A 19804-nucleotide genomic window follows, 5' to 3' on the forward strand; every position below is an offset into this window, starting at 1 on the left:
GCTCCGGAGCCGCAGGTTGCCGACCCCAGCTGCTGGGGTTTTATTATAAAAACTGGGTGGGAAATGATTAAACAAATCTATTAATATATGGTGAATTTTGATCTAAGTTCAGTCTGTCTGTTACTCACAAATAGTACACAGTGGTGTTTGATCCCCAAGCAACTTTCAATAAAGTTGGTTTACAATGATATGCTGGCTTATGACATCAAGTCATTTTGAGCCCGATAGGACATTCCTATTGGCAGGTAGAAGCTGCAATTAGTTTTTGGCAAAGTTACATTATTGTGATATTTTGATACCATGGTAGCATTTACAGGATATTGTTTTGTAGTGATATTATACAGAAAAGAGTTACTCAATAAGGCCCATTTACTAGTTGTTTTTCTCTTTCTCTCTGACCCAAGAATTGATGTGTAAGAATCACAGGCTGGTACCCCAAGGTCGAAAATACCACAGAGACGAGACCACTTCCTTACTCCCATCCTCCCTTCCTTATCTTTTAGAAAAGAGCTTGTTAAAAGCCAGGTGGTTTGTTTCAGAATTCACTAATGAAAGAACTCTGTATTCTATGCCTAGGAGTGTATTTTGCTGGGATGATCATAAATTGTAGCTGAACTGATAAACTACACAAAGGATACTTCTTTGCTCAGAAGGCAGGAAGACGTTTCCTTATTTGGTCTGTACCGGTTTTGAACTGAGAACCTGCTGACACACGAACCTTTTTTTCCTCTATATAAGCTGTTTTGTACTGAATAAACCTTTGAGTTGGTTTGGGAAGGCAACCTGAAGCAGTCTGTGTTTCCTTGTTCTCCCAAGCTACTCCCGGCGCTGTAACTAACCCAGCTGAACGGCATACTTGAGCGTTACTTTGAATAATTAGGAATCTTATAAGGAAAGGACAAAACTCTGCTTATCGGTGCTCACGCCTTGGAGGGAAACCGGGACGGAGATTTTCTCTTCATACATTAAAATGTATTTTCCAAAGAGAGTGGCAAACACTGGGACCAAAAAAGTCTGGATTGGTTATAATGAATTTAAAGATACTTTTAAAACAGTTCATTTCTTTATTTTATATATAAAACTACTATTTAGTGTGTAGTGTTTACTATTTAGTTTTTCCGCAATAAAGAGATGCTACTGTAACCAATCTTTCAGTATGACTCTTTGGGCTTAAATTATAACAGGTAAATGTATAAAATTACAAAAACATCAGTTGTAGCTCAGATGGTCCAGAAAGTTGGTAATTCACAGAATATTTCCTTTTTTGTGGACCCTTTGTAAAAAAAAAAAAAAAATTCTATAGTCAATAGTGAGAACAACAACGAACTTTTCTGTTATGTAATTGTTTACCTGTTTTTTTAACTCATTTGCTGTAGTTGGAATAGCCATGGGGAAGATCTTTATCAGTAAGTAAAGCTGCGAAACATCTTAATTTATATTTATAAGTCCAAAAATTCACGTCTTTTGTCACATTTTCCAAATGCACCCAGTGGGTCTTTGTCTGGCTAATCCTGCACCTTATGTTTGACACCCCTGACGTGCACGTTTTAAAATAGGGAAACATAAAACAGGCAAGAGTTACAACTGTGGATAGGAGAAAACAATAAGTAATAGGAAGAAATAACTCAATTTATTGAAAAGCTCAAAAAGATACAATTAAAAAGTTATCAGTAAGTGTTTTATCACGCCACATATAAAGCATTAATTTCAGCATTAGTTAATTTGACTGACGGGCTGCTTTGTAACGTTGTAATCCACCTCCCGATCAGCGTGTGGCGGTAAAGCACCAACCAGTTGTTTGCCAAGCGTCAATAAACCTCAAAGAAGAAGAAGACCCCAAAGTTATTACCGGAAGTGAGTTTTTTTTTTCTGTCTCACGCTGTTAAGGAAACCTACAGACACATTAGCAATTTCCTCCTTGACTCTAAAGGTAAACAGTTGTATACTACCTACAAACAACATGTATCATTTATAAGCAGGTAGCCGTGTAGTGTGTCTTTTTGTTTCAGTAGTTTGAGCCTGATATATACGAGCTCACAGCGGCTACCTGGCAGTTGTGTAAGCTAGTTTAGCTGCTTCTGGCGGCTTGTGCTAGCTAACGCAAAGTGAAAGCTAATGGGGACAGGGCACGGTAGAAAAGAAAGCAGCTAGAAAAAGTTACTCTTTAATGTTTGGAGGATAGAAATGTATATGAATTTCCAGGCTAAAGTTCAGGTTTCACCAAACCAATCGTGCGGAGCCTGTCTTAAAACCAAAACTTAAAAACAAGTTCATCAGGAAACGTTACTGCACTGCGAAGGAGCATAGCTTAGCAGGAGTAACTATAGGTTTATTTCGCTTGTGGTTCAGCTGCTGCCACTTTGTTTGTGTCCCCATACAGCCGAGGCTTTATTAGGCTAGAAAAGAGAAACTTTATTACGTTTAATGTTCTGTGACTCATTTGCGCTGACGGTTAAGTGTTGCTCAATAAATAAGTCTACTTGCTGTTATTATTTCCATCCCTCTGAGCTAACCATGGCAGGTTTTTCTCCTTGTAACAGGTAACGAGAGATGAAAAAACAAGATACCGAAGAGTCCACCACTCAGGCTGCGGAGAATGCTCCACCCGCAGCAGCAGCAGCAGGGACAGAGTCACCTGCAGCTGCAAAGGACAGCTTGGAAAGCAACAGCCCCAAAGAGTCTGAACCACAGACACCACAGACGGATACACCTCCACAGGGCGAGGAGGGGGCGGGGGGAGGTAAACTGTGAATTCATGTCAATCCCAGCTGTACTAGATTATATAGTAGGCTAAAACCTTCCTATCATCAGTCATTGTGACTCAAGTTTATCATCTTGTTTCCCAGTTGTGCATGCGTATGTATACCAAGCAACCAAGATGTAGGAGTAGAGCTTTTTTCTCTATATCATTGATTAACCTACATGCAACCCGAAGGGTGCATGTACCTGTTTATTCCCTGTGAAAGGAGGAGGCAGGAGGACACATTTTTTTCAGTTGTCCGGTATAGTTTATAAATTCCTGCGCTAAAATCTTTCTTTTTTTGCAAATTACTCATCTGCTGTCTACCTAATTGGCCTGGCAGTTGGTCGTGATGGTTCTTATTCTGATTTGAAGCAAGGAAGCTTGCTAATAGCAACATGTGATCCAGTGCTTTAGTTAGTGTGTCCTTCCCACTACAACCTGTGGGGGGGGTTGTACTCTACAGCCTGCTGTAGACTTCTGTGGGGAAACTTTGTAGAGCCCAAGATGTAACCTATGTAAGTGCATTTATGCTGGTGCTGATGCAATATTTGTTAATTAACATAGGGCAGGGATAGCTCAGTAGGTAGAGTGGTGGCCCCATGATCGGAAGGTCGGGGGTTCAACTCCATTGAACGGCTACCCTGAGGTACCCCTGAGCAAGGTACCGTCCCTACACACTGCCCCCCGGGCGCTGCATTGGTGGCTGCCCACTGCTTCACTGGGTGAATGGGTTAAATGCAGAGGAACTATTTCCCTATGGGGACTAACACATACACATTATTATTATTATTATTATTAGGGCCTTGTCCCAGTGTTTCACATGCAGTGCCTCCTGGGTCCTCGCTTGTTGCTGTGGTCAATTTTTTTTCAGGGAAGTTTTCCCTCTTCTTTGTACATTCCTTCATGTCCATTCCAATAGTTTCAGCAGTCTTATATTGTCCTTACATTGATGCTAGGATAATTATTTTTTATACTGAGAGAAAGTTATCCCCTCACTGATAAATTAAAATACTGCTGCGAAAAACAACAACATTCAGCATTTAACAGCAGTATGATAAAGTATACAATCAAAAAGCTCAGTGCCTCTTTCATTTTCTGCATCTCAGTTGTCAAACTCCAGCTATGAAGTGTCTGCATCAGTTTCAGTGCCATGCAAGCATCATAAGCAGTGTTAGGAGAATTTACTAATAGCAGGTTCCAGCTCCATATTATAATGCTGGCACCACTAATGTTTGACTCTACACTGCTTAGAATAGTTTGCTCTCTGTTGTTGTTTCATTTTTCTTATTCTTAAGCCTTTAATTTGCTAAGTGAGATCCAGCACGGCCAAAGTGACAGTTAGGAAGTAGAAATGCTGACCATGTGATCATCTGTGATGATGATAACGCCAGTCACAGGCCTTCAGATGTGCATCATGGTTGAGGACGGTGCCTAAAAGCATCTCAAAGTCACAAATCAATTAAAGATTCTCATTTATTTTCAAGATATTGTAAATAAAACTTCTAAACTGTTGCTGATCTGATAATCTGGGTGTTTTTTTTGTTTTTTTTTTAAGGAGTATCATTTCCAACACGGTCTTGTAGCAAGTGAGCTTCATATTTCTCTCACTGTAACTGTTTAATTCTACATTGTATTATTTATTTGTTTTTTTAATTATTATGAACTGAAAACCCAAAATGCAACATATTTGACTTCAGAAGAAGAAAAGCAGCTAGTCATTTTTTCCCCTCCATTCTGTGTAATTGCAGAGGCTCCGTTGTCTCAGTGTGACATGGCAGAGGAGCTGAGCCGGCAGCTGGAGGACATCCTTAGCACCTACTGTCGGGAAAGCATTTCAGACGATGCCAGCGACTTAGCTAACGGCCAGTCACACAGCCCAGAGCTCAATGGCCTGACCAATGAGAGGGAAGATGACAAGCCAGAGGAAAGCAAAGTCAACGGTGGTGACAGCGGTGTGGGAAAGCAGCAGAAGAAAACTCACGAGAAGAAAAAAGTGAAGGGTCTAGGTAAGAGGGGGAAGTGTGTTCAGTGTTTTGGCCAGATTTATAGGAATAAGTGGGAGAAATTAGTGTGAGCGCGCTGCACAAGTGGAAAGATTGTGAGTAATCTACTGAAAATGCAAATTTATGACTGCACACAAAACCATTTTGTTTCGGTAATCACCAGCACAGTCCAGAAATGCAAATCAGGCGATATAAAACGAGTAGATTTTGTGTATCTTTTCAATAACGGCATAGCATTTCAGGTCAAAGAGAAGCAGACTCAACATGATCTGAAATACAGCCTGTAACAGATGTTACAGGCTGAGGCAGCTGTTCTCTGAGAGCGCTAATGGAGTGCAGCAGTATTCATCCAGAGAAGGGCTGCTGTTGTCTGCTCGACAAACCTGAAGTTTGTATATGGCAGCTCATGTGATATGTTTAGAAGGAGGACACAAAACATTAGATACCATATTGTTAATGTCTTGTTGGACTTAATGTAATGTTTGTGTAAACTTGTGCATGACTCTTGTTTTTCCTGCATTTGTGTCTGCAGGTGTTTATTAAAGATAAAAGAAAATAATGTGACTCTCAGACAGCTGCGAGTAGCAGAATCTCGAGTTGCACTTAGTAGTACCTGAACGACATAACGTGGGAGTCAGACATTCTTGTTTGTCACGTTTGCGTCAGGTCTGTCTGAGTCACATTAAAAGATTAATTTTTAAAGATGCTTCAGTGTGTTAAGTGAAAGATTCTATATCTAAGGAAAGTTAGAAAAATAAGTGGATTTGTGGCACAGAGCTCTGTGTGTGTTCACTGCTGAGCTTGTGCTCTCTGCAGTTTTTTGAAATGTGACTAAAACCATGAAACACCGCAAACTGCTCGGCTCACTGTAAAAGTGCTGCCTGTAATACATCTGTGGCCTACTTGTCTACTCTTTTAAAATAGCAGTGCTGCAGACTAGGGCTGGGCGATATGTTTTAGTACAACTTTGGTAAGCCGCACTGCTTGATGGATTGTCAGAGCATTACGGCTGCCGTAGTGAGGAGCTTCGCGGAGTAATCTGGGTCCAAAACTCCGTCCGCTTCAGGTCCCAAAGTCAAACGAACACTAAGAGTTAAAAACGGTCTAAATTCTTTCATCTTTAATTAAATCATCAACGTTGCTGCTTTATCGGGTGTAACAATTAAGTTTTACATCCATGAAAACAGAATTTATTAAATTTAACAGAGTTATAAGCTAACAGGAAGTTAGCTCGCTAGTTTCCACCTAAACATTTCATACCAAGTTCTGACCGAGAGATTTAAACTAATTAAAACGTACAGCTCTGCTACCACTTCCAACATAAATGAAGACAGAAAACTAAACAGCAGTGGCATTTGCAGGGTTATTACTGGACTACCTGGTATATAATGTTGTGCTATGTGATTGCTAGCGACACAGCTATGTTAGCATAACATTAGCACAGTGAAGCTGGAGGATGAACACCAACTTTTTTTTTCCACTCGATAAAAGTTAACGTGAGGGATTCTGGTGGTCAGGGACAAATGCAATCGCATAGCAGGATGCTATACACGGGCCAAACTTCAGTCAGGAGAACAACTGAGATCATTCATCCACAATACAAGGTTAGTTATTAATATACTGCAACAACATGGGACTAGAACAGCTGCGAGAGAATTCAACATTAATGAATCATTGTTACGGAAGTGGAGGAAGCGCAGTTTTTGGATTTCCCCATATTTCAAAAGTGCTTCATCTCTTTGCTATGACTGTCGTCCGGCATAATTTGCAGATGATAATGGTTTTAGCCGCTGCGATGCTTTCGACCAAAACAGTCGCAGCTTGATGACATCATCAACATGCGCTATCGCGATAGAGCGGTATAGTCAAAATCTCTGTCGTTGGCCAAATTTATATCGTTTCTATCGTATATCGTTTATCGCCCACCCCTACTGCAGACCAAACGTATGCAGGATTTGCTGCTGCTTCTTCATTCATGCATGTGTGCACATGTGCATTCCGCCTCACTACTGCTACCTCTACAAATAAGTATCTTACACTGCCTTCTGTAAATTGGCCTATCTCTTAAAAATGTCCATCCAAAATCCATCAGTTTGTAGTAGTTTAAAAAGCTGCTAACATTTGTGTGAGGTGGGCGAGGTTCCATCCTGATGTTTTTATTTGCCTTTGTTGTGAGCAGGGAAGGAGATCACACTTCTCATGCAGACTCTAAACACACTGAGCACCCCCGAGGAGAAGCTCGCAGGCCTCTGTAAGAAGTATGCTGAACTGGTGAGTAGTTCTTCTGAAGTTTGTAGCTTTGGCTGTAAACGTCTTTGTTATTATGTTAACGATCACAAATACTTCAAAACATATTAACAGCAACATTTTAACTGCTGTAAAATTTCCAGTCTGCCTCTAAGGACAAAAAAAAACAACCCAAGCATCATATTGTTTGCGTGCACTATTCTTACATTTGAAAGTGTGTAAGGCAAGTTTGTCCTGTCGTGTCTTATAGGAAAGCAAGGCAGCGTCCTGCATAAAAAGATATAAATGTTAGTTTGGCGGTGTCACACCTGAAAGAGCATGTGTGTGTTTTACAGTTGGAAGAGCACCGAAACACCCAGAAGCAGATGAGGGCGCTGCAGAAGAAGCAGAACCAGCTGGTCCAGGAGAAAGACAACCTGAGGAACGAACACAGCAAGGCCATCCTGGCTCGCAGCAAGCTGGAGAGTCTGTGCAGGGAACTGCAGAGACACAACCGCACACTCAAGGTACAAAAACAGACCCTGTCCTCTATCTGTTACATGTATACACAACGCACATGCACAGAGACTCCTGAAATTTAGTCTTATTTTACTGATGAAGCGAAAACAGTTTGGAGGGTAAAGCTGACGATCACATAAAAAAAGCACTCGTTGTCATTATCATCATCGTGTCTCCGCAGGACGAAGGAATGCAAAGAACCCGGCTGGAGGAGGAGAAAAGGAAGGAGGTGACTTCTCATTTCCAGGTGACGCTGAACGACATCCAGGCTCAGATGCAGCAGCACGACGAGAGGAACGCCAGCCTTCGACAGGAGAACGCAGAGCTCGCCGAGAAGCTGAAGAAACTGTATGAACAGTACAAACTCCGCGAAGAAGTGAGTAGGCAGTGTTTTCCTTCACCCGCTTGGTTAAAGCGCCACCAGTGAGTCCTCAGTTATTTGAAACTCTCGCCTGTCTGACTTTGTAATCCCAAAAGCACATAGAGAAAGTGGTGAAGCACAAAGACCTGCAGCAGCAGCTGGTGGATGCAAAACTGCACCAGGCCCAGGAGCTGCTCAAGGAGTCTGAGGACCGCCACGACAGAGAGAAAGACTTTGTAATTATCCTTTTCTTTTTAAAATAAATACACAGTCCAAGCACAAGACTGAATCTACACATGCAACAATCAATCTCTAACGGCTTTGTTTTCTCCCTCCACAGCTGTTAAAAGAAGCAGTAGAATCCCAGAGGATGTGTGAGCTCATGAAGCAGCAGGAAGTTCACCTCAAGCAGCAGGTTTCCCATCAGCCTTTCAGATTTTCCAGCTGAACTCGGGAATGACTTTAACATTTAAATAATGTTGTTGTTGTTTTCCCTCACTAGTTATCACTGTACACGGAGAAGTTTGAAGAGTTTCAGACCACCTTGTCCAAGAGCAATGAGGTCTTCACCACTTTCAAGCAGGAGATGGAGAAGGTGAGGCGACTCCACTAACTTGAAGGTGTAAGAATGAAACGTCTCCGTGGTTATTGGCTGTGGTGACAGTCTTGTTCGCTTTGTGCTTACAGATGACTAAAAAGATCAAAAAGCTCGAGAAGGAGACGGCCATGTATCGCTCCAGGTGGGAGAGCAGCAACAAGGCCTTGCTGGAGATGGCCGAGGAGGTAAAGCTGGTTTGAGCTTATTGTGTCCACGTCTGCTGTTAAGAAGCTGTAAGATCTGTGTTTGAATAGTGTAGCTCATAGGTGTCAAACTCTGGCCCGCGGGCCAGATTTGGCCCGCAGCCTAATTACATTTGGCCCGCGAAGCCATACCAAATTATTATTAGAGCTGGCCTACTGTTATTATACAGCTAATATATATATTGTTTAGTATTAAGCTTTGCTTGTTCCATATTCAGTTTTTCAGCAAAACTTCTTTGAGTTCATAAGAAGAGATTCATTCTTAAATCTGGAGGAAGATTTTTTTTTTTTTTTTCCAATAAATATTAATGTTAGCCCGCGACTTTGTTCCAGTTTTGAATTTTGGCCCACTGTGTATTTGAGTTTGACACCCCTGGTGTAGCTATTTAAAAATCTGTATATCTTTTCAGCTGTCTTAGAGAACAGCCCCACTAGTATACTAGTGGACAACATCCTTGCTTTTATTTTGAAGGGGCAGTCGCTGCTAACTGTCTAACAAGATGAAGGGCAATCCCCAAATTAACCTGCAGCTAGTTTATTTTAGGATGCCACATAAATAGTGGAGTATGTGCCACTATTTTGAGCTGCAGAGCAGAACAAGGATTATTGGCCCTTCTATGCTCAACCTGTTTACCCTTGTGAACAGAGGCGTGTGCTAAAAGTGATGCTACAATAGCTGAGCTGAGCTTTGTTGTCGATTTACCTCCTTTATTTGTATTCTAGTCGGGTTTTTTTATACTTTATGATAAGACTGCAGTGAAATTGGCATGAAGCTGCAGTATAAATGGTTACAGGCTTCGTTGACATCACATTTGGTTCACAGACTATCACATTTGTAACCTAACCTTAAAATTTCAAATTTTCAAGCCACGGTTCTAGACAGTAGAATCTTACGTAGACAGTTTATTATGGCTGCAGTGTTTATATTCATTTGTGATTCTATTCATTTTTTTTTTTAAGCAAGTGTGGGTGTAGGAAGTGGATGCATCAAATCTCCAGTCAAACCAAAAGTTTGGTGACTTTGCACATGAACAGTAGAATAACCTGCAAGTCTTGTTTTGCAGCAAGGTTATGACATCACAGGTGACTCAGTCCAGAGTCCTAACGATGTCACTGCCTTTGGGTCTCTCTTAGGGTTTTAAACAGATCCATGCTTACTCGTTTTATGGATACAAGAAGCCAAAAACCTCACTAATGGGAATCTTTTCTGTGACAACATGACAATGTTTCAGCTTCCTTACAGCTGAAAGTGGAATCTTCTGTTTTTCAATGCACAGATGGCTAAAAAGCTGACAGCACAGTTGCTGTAATTTTGTGTGTGTGTGTGTGTGTGTGTGTGTGTGTGTGTGTGTGTGTGTGTGTTTATTCACAGAAAGCCGTTCGGGATCGTGAGTTTGAGGCACTTCAGGGAAAAGTCCAGCGGCTGGAGAAGCTCCGGCGGGCGCTCAAAGTCGAACGGAATGAGCTGAACAAGAAGGTCCAGAGCCTCAGCGGCGGCACAGAGGGAGCCCCCACCTCCAACCCAGGGACTGACTCCCCCTCTCCACCACCTACAGACTCTCTGCTGGAGCCTGGCACCTGCCCTGCCCCTGACACCACCACCGCCTCCACCTCTTCTTGCTCCCACTCCTGCCCCTGTGAGCCGCAGCTGGACACAGACACCCTGCTGGAAGAGGCAAACACTCAGCCTGTCCAGGCACAGGAATGAAGCAGCACTGCTCACACGTTCTTCAAACCACCCACAGATAAGCCACCAGCCTGCAACCCACTACTCCTCTGCTGGATGGAGCCCATGTTAAACACTGGGACCGAAGCAAACTGCAAAGTCACACCTTTATGTACGAGGCCAGAATACCAGATCAGCGTTTGACAGAAGGGTTTAGTTGTAATCTCCCAGAATCTTCTGCAAAACAGTCTGCTGGTGTAATTACATGCACACTATCACACAGTTACCGTGAATGTATAATGCAATTTTCTGCAATAATTTGGTTTTCATGGTTTTTATTAGCATCTATCGAGTGTGTTCATCTACAGGAAGCAACTAATCAGCCACGCAAGTTAATATTATTACAATACTTTCAGAAATAACTATAGTGAAAGGATAGTGATCATATTTACAAGTTATTATCTACATATTAATGTCAACATGTGTAAAAATGATCAAAGAACAGAAACCAAGGATGACATAAAGGACCACCATAACAACATAAACTATGCCATGTAGTCATATTAACACATCTAAATTTGTGTATATACAAATTATCAAAGCATTTTTAGCAAAGTAAAAGTATATATAAAGCTCGTATGAATAAATTTACATTAACTACATCACTTTGTTCATTCTATTTACTAAGATCCAGAGCAAGTGTTTATTATTCTGACTCTTCATTTCTAACTCTCGAGTTTGTTCCCCTTGTTTTGAAGTTTGCCATATTCTTCCTTTCCGTTTCTGAACTCACATGTACTCCTGTACTCAATACTCTGAGTAAATTTATTTCCTGCTTTAAATCACACCATGAGAGTTCCAGAAACATCTCTTTTAAAAGCATTATCCATATTTAACATATTGATTATAATAACGTATTTGAAATAACCTCCAGGGCCCTAATATTGCTCTTAGACTGTATGTAAACGGTGGCCACAGTGGCATCACCCTTTGGTTTCTAAGTCACATTTAAAAGCCTCAAATTTAGTGTTTTTGCCACGACTGTGTTGGATTTTCAAAGTCAGAAGTGACTTTTCATCTTTGTACAAGCATGTGGAAATATTAAATTAACAGCTAATGCTAATTTGCTTGGTTGCATTCATAAATTGTAGGGGTGCGAACCGAAGGCACACATGCCTGCAACAGAATAAAATAGTAGAATTTCAAGCTAGATTACAAACTAATTTCATTTAATAAAATCTTCCAGAAGGTCCCAGCAGCACAGACATAGTGGAGCTGTCCAGCTCAGAATTAGCTGACCTAGCAAACAGCAATTAACTACTCTAGCTCCCTGTGTCGGTCAGGGCAGGCATTGATTCACATGGATAACAGGTTATCATGGTGGTGTTATGAAGGGATTTGTTTTCCCAGGCTGGAAACGTTTTTATTAAAGTTTAAGGCTTTGGGGATGGACTTTTGAAGCAGGCCTCAAGTGGCCACTGGAGGAATTGCAGTTTCTGGCACTTTGTGTGTTCACATTTTTCAGGCCCAGAGGTTTTTGTCGCATCATCTTCAGATCTCATCATGTTTTTTTGACAATTAATAAATATTATTTTATTAGCTGACAATCCCAAAATATATGTCCGTATTAACCTCATTACTAGTGTGCATGTAATTCCACCGACCGCCTCTGTGTTGTGCTGTTTTCCTACACCTCCGGTCCAATCGGCCCGGCAACAACAGCAACACTGCTGTAAGGTGAAGCCAACCTGCTTTATGGTGTAAAGAGTCAGAGGCTGTGTGTGTGTGTGTGTGTGTGTGTGTGTGTGTGTGTGTGTGTGTGTGTGTGTGTGTCTGTCCAGTTAGTCTGCTTCAGTTTGCCCGCTGATTGTCAGTGTTTATCCTAAAACTCACATTATGTGTTTCTTTCAAGTGAAGTCTTAACAGCAGCATCAGGCACAATATTTTTAGCAGGTTCAATTCATAAAAACAGAAAATCATTTTTAGGCCTGTCCTGAAATTTGAGTCCCACTTATTAAAGCGTCGTACTGATGTTTAAAATGACAATTTTATGGCACTTAAGCATGTTATTTTTGAAAATTAAGGCAGCACATTACTGATGTGACATCAGATAAATATCGACCAATCATTTTACTTGTCAATATTCCGATATCTTGCATTCCTGAACTTTTGGTCCGTCTGCATTGTTGGAAGATGAATCTGTCATTGAAATGTGGAAATCTGGCAGAGCACGCTATACTCTCCATTAATTTAGAGCATTGCTAAAGAGTTTTAGTTTTATGACGTCAGTTGCTTTTTGCTAATTTTGTTCGGGTTTGTCACTCTGCAGTAATGACCTCTTTAAACTCCATGGTTGTCTGGTGTGTGTATGGTGAGTGTGTGTGATAGAAGTACTTTCAGTTTTTCCCAGTTGAATGTTCAAAGACCTCTATGCAACGCTCGTGTCTTGGTTTTATTCTATGGCAGTCTGATCTGACAAGCACTCAGCTGAGAATGTATTTTTATTATATCCACTGTCCTGCATGGATGTGCTGTACCACACATGACATCTCACAGAGGAACACACACACATATAGATTTGTTTTTCCTTTTGGCCCACACTTGAGCTACACCGGATTGTTTCGATGTTGAGTGTAATGTTGTGAATCTCTTGAAAGATGCACCGACTGAGCCGATGTGAATACAGATGGAAAAGTTAGACCGCCTCTTAATGGACCATTGAACACGTGTCTTCTGACATTCTTGTGTACTACATAATATGTAGCACTGGGAACAGAGTGACGACTCATTTTCATCTGATATCGCAATGACAAACCTAATCTCTTCCATTGTCCCGTAGGACAGATTCATTCCTGTCCCACAGTGGACTGAGAGGTTCACTCACCATAAGAAGGAACCAAAGATCTTTCTGTTTTTGTTGTTTTTTTGGTCTTTTGCAGTACTTTTCTCTGGCTCTGTATATTTTGTTTCTTGTTAAATAAAAGAACTGACTTAGCTTTGACCTTCTAGACTCAAGCTTTTATCTGATGCTTCTATAAATATTTGGTCAGTGATGCTTGTGTTTTGAGTATGTGTGTAATTTTGCCTCAGTTACAGCACCACGGTGGATTTTAAGTCGAGGTGGTTTTCCAAAAATGCCGCATTAACTGTTCAGGAATTCCAGACATTTTTCGATACTGTGCCGAATTTTAGAGTGTCAGAAGTCCCTGGACTTTCAGACCTTTAAGATCAGGGATGTCAAAGATGTTTTATGTCATTGACCATGTATGGCCCAATTTGAGCTTTAAGGGGCCAGCCCAGTAAAGCTCCCCATACTATAAGCGGGAAAAGAGGTTGAATTAAATGTTTAATCCCAGAGTTATCTAATTATAAGGAAATGATGTGCAATTTAAATAGTACATCTCAGGTCTTGCATGGTAGACAAATGTTACTGTAGTAAAGTAATCTGTCAACAAAACTCTTTGGGTTTAAACTGTAAGAAATGAAAGCGCTGCAGAAAAAAACGTTCTGTTAGCTCATTGCTGAGACTGACCTGTATTATAAAACAGGAGATTTTTATATTATTTTCAGAAAATTGCTGAGTTTTTTGCTGCAAAGTTAAAAAACAATAACATGAATTTCTATAGTAGATACTACAAAAAAATAACACACCTACACTTTTTTGCTAAGTCCCTGATAGGTTTATTAATTAATTAATTAATTTATTATTTTTCACCTAATGATCATTTCCCCCGCCTGCATCTACAAATTATTGGACTTGGTATTGAATTATTATTCAAGATTCTTTATTTGTCACATGCATGGTTATACAGGTATAACACGCAGTGAAATGTGACCTGATACATATATATGATACTGGTTTTATGTGTTTTTACATTCAAATAAATGTAAAATTGAGGAAAAGGCAAAGGGAAAATTATACATGTGGAAATAAGTTAAAATGATATACTGTTATAAATTACAATTATCTGTAGCAATATATACGCTGTTTATAGTATGGGTGAAAATATGTCTGTGAAGGTTCTCAGTCATCCAGGTCATCGTAGCTTCTCGGATGAGAGGTGAAACGTCTTCAAGCAACTTAAAGAAGTCCAGACGCTTTTCTTTGCAAGCTCCTTTGACTATTGGTGAAAACGAATTTAATCAGACTGGAGCCTCAACAAATATGTTGGAATAAATGGGTTCAAAAAAGATAAAAAGACTAGAGATTTTGGGGATTTTCTTTTTAACTACTATATTACTACTATACTATTAAGCCTTACTCTACTCTCCTAATCAGAAGGTGGCGGTAATGCGCTCGAATGCGATTTCCCCATCTGCCAAGAGAAGAAGAACATTTCCTCTTCCGCCGCGGCTCCGGTGCATGAAACACGAGTGTTCATCATTTCTCTTTCAACGGGCGGAACGGCGACAATACTGGACTTGCTGCCGACACTTAGCTGACAAAAATGGTTAGTGTGCTCCTTGGTAAATGGTTCCTGATGCTAATATTTGTTTTCGAATGAAGCGGTTTGTTGATACCAGGATCGCCTCCAGCTTAGCTAGCGTAACTGCTGGTGCTACCGTTAGCTTAGCTCGAAAATTAGCCAGCGACAGCTTATATTTGAGCTAGTGTTAGCTGGGTGTAGCTAAAAGAGGTTTCGCCGGCCTGTGGTGGTTGCTACAAGTGGAAAGCTGCTTTCCCGTTTTCTTCTTTGCCATTTTCTCTCGTTCGCTGTTTTGCTAAGCATTTCAACGTTAATAGTTGTTTCGTCATCGTAGAGCCCTGCGCATTGTTTCCCCTTTGAAACAGGGCGACCTGCTGATCTAAAATCAATGTTTGTGTTGTTCACAGAAACCGATCCTGCTCCAGGGCCACGAGAGGTCCATCACTCAGATCAAGTACAACAGAGAAGGAGACTTGTTGTTCTCTGTAGCTAAAGACACGGTGGGTTCATAATAGCCAAGCTCACTCATCCATTGTTTGTTAGTTTGTTTGCAGCTGGCCAACTCGTTGATCATCTCTCTCTACAGGTAACTAACGTATGGTACTCGGTCAATGGCGAGAGGCTTGGTACCTACAACGGACACACAGGAGCTGTGTGGTGTGTGGACTGTGACTGTATCCTTATTTTTCTGGAAAAAATGCTTGGAAAAGTTTTTTTTTTTTTTGTAGCAAACGGATGTAGTTTGAGATTGTAATGTATCGATCGTGCATGCTCGATCATCCAGGTAAGGAAATTCAACTAAAGTAATTATGTTCATCGTAAAAACATGAGCTGAGGTGGTCTTAGATATGTGACATCGAGATGAACAGAGCAAACTTTCTGGGATGAGTTTGTAATCCTGTGATAGTGTCTGTGCTGAGGATACGCATGTTTGGATCCTTAACTTGTCTTCTCTCAGGGGACACTAAAAATGTGCTAACAGGATCAGCAGATAACAGCTGTCGGTTGTGGGACTGTGAGACCGGTAGGTTGAAAACAAGTTAATCATTTTTCTTTCACTAGCTTTGCATGATTTCAAACTAATCTTCATGTGTGGTATACTGGGCTTTGCTCTGCTCCCTCAGTTGATCTTCTCTCTCAGTCTGGCTGTTTTAGCTCCTTTCATGTTAAGTGTAACTATATTCTGATTGGCTGATTGGTGGGTGGGGCTTCTGTGCTCACAGCCTAAGTTTTCAATGACATATAGAGCCATGGGTAGAAAAAAAAACTGAGGATTTTGTGGGGATTACTTGTCATTTTAAATTTTGTCTGAGGTTAATAAAAGCATCGACCATTTTAACGGTGTATAAGAGAAAAGGGAAAAACATAATGTATCCACTTTAATGCCATATTTGCAGCATCGTCTGAACCACTCAGGTATGAGACAATCTCTAACCGGAAGTAGCTTCTTCTACAGTGTCATAAAGCCCACAGTGTGTCGTCCACAGGTAAACAGCTGGCTCTGCTCAACACCAACTCTGCTGTTCGAACGTGCGGCTTCGACTTCAGCGGCAACATCATCATGTTTTCCACAGATAAGCAGATGGGTTACCAGTGTTTCCTGAACTTCTTTGACCTGCGGGATCCACAGCAGATAGGTGCATATACACAGTGTTAGCAGTCATGTTGATCTTTAAAGAAAAAGGGCTACAAGACTAAAGAGTCACACATCAGAGGTGCTTTGAAGCCACCATTGGGCACATTGTCCTCCATAGACCAGTGTGAAGTAACTCATCTTTGTCTCAGTTTTATATGTATTTAGAGTAGAGCTGGGCGATAGAACGATAACGATATATATTGCGAACTAACTTTTTCTCAATAGAAAAAACTATTGCGATAGGCCTCACCACTCTTGTCCTCTTAAAAAAAAAAAAAGAAAAAAAAAAAGAACAGCCAATCCAAATTAAGTAGCGCAGAGCCGAACCAATCACAGTCGCAGCGTCACGTCACATGACTTGTTACGTACAGCACAAGTGCCAAGCCGCACATGTGTATTTGTTTGGGAAGCAGCCAGCCGCCGTGCCGCCCGGGTAATGGAGAAAATGAGTGTGCTGACTACAGAAAAATCAACTGAGAGCGTGACCGAAGGTTACCGAAGAGAAAACAGATGACCGTTCCAATGCCGGAGAGATTGTTGAATGGAAGAGCCATAGAAGTTCCGTAGTGTGAAGGTATTTCTGCTATTTCAACTCTGACAAAAAACAGAGTAGCGCGCACTGTAAATTGTGCCAAAAGCAAGTCTGGAAATGAAGCGGTGCATGCTCAATCTCTGACTGGAAGCGCTAATTCGTCATTCGGCTTTTGTCAGACTAAAGTAACTGTTAAAACTGTTTGAAAAGCTAAGCTATACAACAAGGAGCGATTGAGAATTTCCTTTTAGTTCTCAGTTTATTTGATATTGACAAAAGTTAGTCAATTTTTTCTGTTCTTCTGTAAAACAAACCATTTATTTTTAGAATTAATATTTTGTTTCTAAGTGGAATTGACGATTTAGTCTGTTTCGTTTGTTCTATTTTGAAACTTAAACGCTTTAGCGGCTGCCTTTTGTGTAGTTTGCAATATTTGCCTTATATTTTATTTTGCAATATTTTATTTATTATGGGAAATAAATATTTAAATCAAAACAAGCTGCTGATTATTTCACATTTTACTTGTGAGCAACGGCACATTTAAATCTTACAAATATAGTTATTTGGCTTATATCGTGATAGATATCGTTATCGCCTGAAATGAAAAAAAAAATATCGTGATATGAAAAAATCTTATATCTCTAATTTAGAGATTTTTACTGTATTGGTGGAATTATTGCCGTATATGCGGATTATGGCTCATGTCAGTGGTATAAAGTTGTAATTTCTCTCTCTCTTCTCTCTGCAGAGGACAACCAGCCCTACCTGACCGTACCATGCAGTGACCACAAGATCACCAGTGCTGTGTGGGGACCTCTGGGAGAATTTGTCATTGCCGGCCATGAGAACGGAGAGATCAACCAGTTTAGTGCCAAGGTTTGTCACACACACTGGGAACATGTGGGAATGTATTAAACAGGCAACATAGAAAGCAACGTGCGATCTACACACAGCCCACAGTGCTACGAAAATGGAGCCTCTTCACCTTTCCCTTGATTTCTGTATATGCTGTTACCATGGTGATTGCTCATATTAAACATGACCAGAATTTCATATGACACCAGAGTATGTACAAGGAGTCATTGTAAGCCAGACTGCTCAAAACAGTTTCACACCATCTTTTTTTTTCCCTACCCTGTGTGATGTCAGAGAGGGTGTCCTTGTATGGTTATCTCAGACATGCAAGAGGCAGCTTATCAGGACAGAAATGGCTTAAAGGGAGCAGAGCCAAAACGGCTTGTTTCAGACAGGATGAACTGATGAGGTCCACTGTAACATGAAATGAACAAGGCTTATTTTGAATTGTTGAGTGCCTGAATAAAAATGCGGAGCTTGAAACAAGAAAAAAATGAATCCCGCTTCAAAGCGTCATGTTGAAACATGCTTCATGTTTTGGACAGTCTGGAGAGATCCTGAAGAAGGCCAAGGAGCACACCAAGCAGATCAATGACATCCAGACATCTGTGGATCTGACGATGTTCATCTCTGCCTCCAAGGACAACACTGCTAAGGTAAGCCTTTAAACACAACCTCTGAGATCAGGTCACTGATGTACGTTCGCTTTAAACGTCACATGCAGATGTCTCTGATGCTGTTACTGAGTGTTGGTCATGTTCCTCATGTTCTTGTAGTTGTTTGACTCGACTTCTCTGGATCACATCAAGACATTTAAGACAGAGAGACCTGTTAACTCTGCTGCCATCTCCCCGATAATGGACCATGTAAGAGAAGCCCCTCACAGGTGCTGCATGTCCTTTGCACAGAGGATCAGTCTGACATTTAATATTTACTCAATGCTGTGTCACTCAGGTGGTGATGGGAGGTGGACAGGAGGCCATGGAGGTCACTACGACCTCCACCAGGATCGGGAAGTTTGAGGCCAGGTAAGCTAACGTGACAGATGTGGATTCCCCTTTTAATGCTTGATTTTAGTCCTTTCAGGAACCTGTTGTGGTGGTAACCACCTTCTTTGCTGTACTCAGGTTCTTCCATGCTGCCTATGAAGAGGAGTTTGGCAGGGTCAAAGGTCACTTCGGCCCAATCAACTGTGTGGCATTCCACCCTGACGGCAAGAGGTAAAAGACGACAGTCTTCCTGACCATCATCTTCAAATATGCAGACAGCGTGGTTGAAGCAGTTGTTAACACTTTTCTCCTGCTGTTGTCGTTTTGTGCAGTTACAGCAGTGGAGGAGAAGACGGATACGTAAGGATTCATTACTTTGACCCACAGTACTTTGACTTTGAATTGGAGGCGTAAACTGCCAGCCCGCCTGACCCCACAGCTTCAGCTGACATCAGACTCAGTCCAGTCAGGAAAGAGGAATAACGGACAGTCGGCACTTTGTCTCCTCCCCTTCATCTGAACTGATCTGGAGTCAGGGTACAACAAAGGTCTACGCTGTACACTTCTCCCAGATTACTTCACAATAAAGGAATAGCGCCGACGAGAGTGTGGTGTTTATTGTAAGGCTTTTTATCTAACATCACTTTTGACACTCCTGTGGCATCAGGGGCGTCTGGATCTCTACATATTTTGTGACTGGACTTTAACCCATTCTCCTGAAGTGTATTTAATTTGACAAGAATTTGACTTATCAATCATTTTTCTGTTGTGAAGCCATTCTGCCAAAAATCGCTATAAAATACCTTAAAAAGTTGTTCCAGTTTGTCATCTCTCATTTTGATAGCACTTGATAGTAAAAATAAGCCTGAACAGTGTGGAGTGATACAAGTTTATAGTGGTGATTGTGTTTCTTATACTCTCATGTGGGACATACAGTAGGGCAAAAAAGTATTTAGTCAGCCACCGATTGTGCAAGTTCCCCCACTTAAAATGATGACAGAGGTCAGTAATTTGCACCAGAGGTACACTTCAACTGTGAGAGACAG

The 19804-nt window shown here is 41.1% G+C and overlaps 2 protein-coding genes across 2 annotated transcripts; both read left to right on the forward strand.

Moving 5' to 3' along the window:
- Positions 1–1821: 1821 nt before the first annotated feature.
- txlna (taxilin alpha) lies at positions 1822–13321 on the forward strand. Its single transcript, XM_085395929.1, has 11 exons — positions 1822–1930; positions 2541–2740; positions 4492–4749; positions 6926–7017; positions 7329–7499; positions 7673–7867; positions 7969–8088; positions 8193–8267; positions 8355–8447; positions 8540–8635; positions 10026–13321. The coding sequence occupies exons 2-11, from the start codon at positions 2551–2553 to the stop codon at positions 10359–10361; spliced, it is 1626 nt and encodes a 541-aa protein (XP_085252055.1). The 5' UTR covers positions 1822–1930; positions 2541–2550; the 3' UTR covers positions 10362–13321.
- A 1315-nt stretch (positions 13322–14636) lies between these two features.
- eif3i (eukaryotic translation initiation factor 3, subunit I) lies at positions 14637–19572 on the forward strand. Its single transcript, XM_085395242.1, has 11 exons — positions 14637–14770; positions 15154–15246; positions 15333–15420; positions 15705–15770; positions 16234–16383; positions 17663–17790; positions 18315–18425; positions 18546–18635; positions 18724–18797; positions 18897–18989; positions 19091–19572. The coding sequence occupies exons 1-11, from the start codon at positions 14768–14770 to the stop codon at positions 19170–19172; spliced, it is 978 nt and encodes a 325-aa protein (XP_085251368.1). The 5' UTR covers positions 14637–14767; the 3' UTR covers positions 19173–19572.
- The last annotated feature ends 232 nt before the right edge of the window (positions 19573–19804 follow it).

This window comes from Rhamphochromis longiceps, linkage group LG22, assembly GCF_057381845.1.
Source record: "Rhamphochromis longiceps isolate RC_006_pf linkage group LG22, R_longiceps_female_GT1.1, whole genome shotgun sequence".
Classification (NCBI taxonomy): domain Eukaryota; kingdom Metazoa; phylum Chordata; class Actinopteri; order Cichliformes; family Cichlidae; genus Rhamphochromis; species Rhamphochromis longiceps.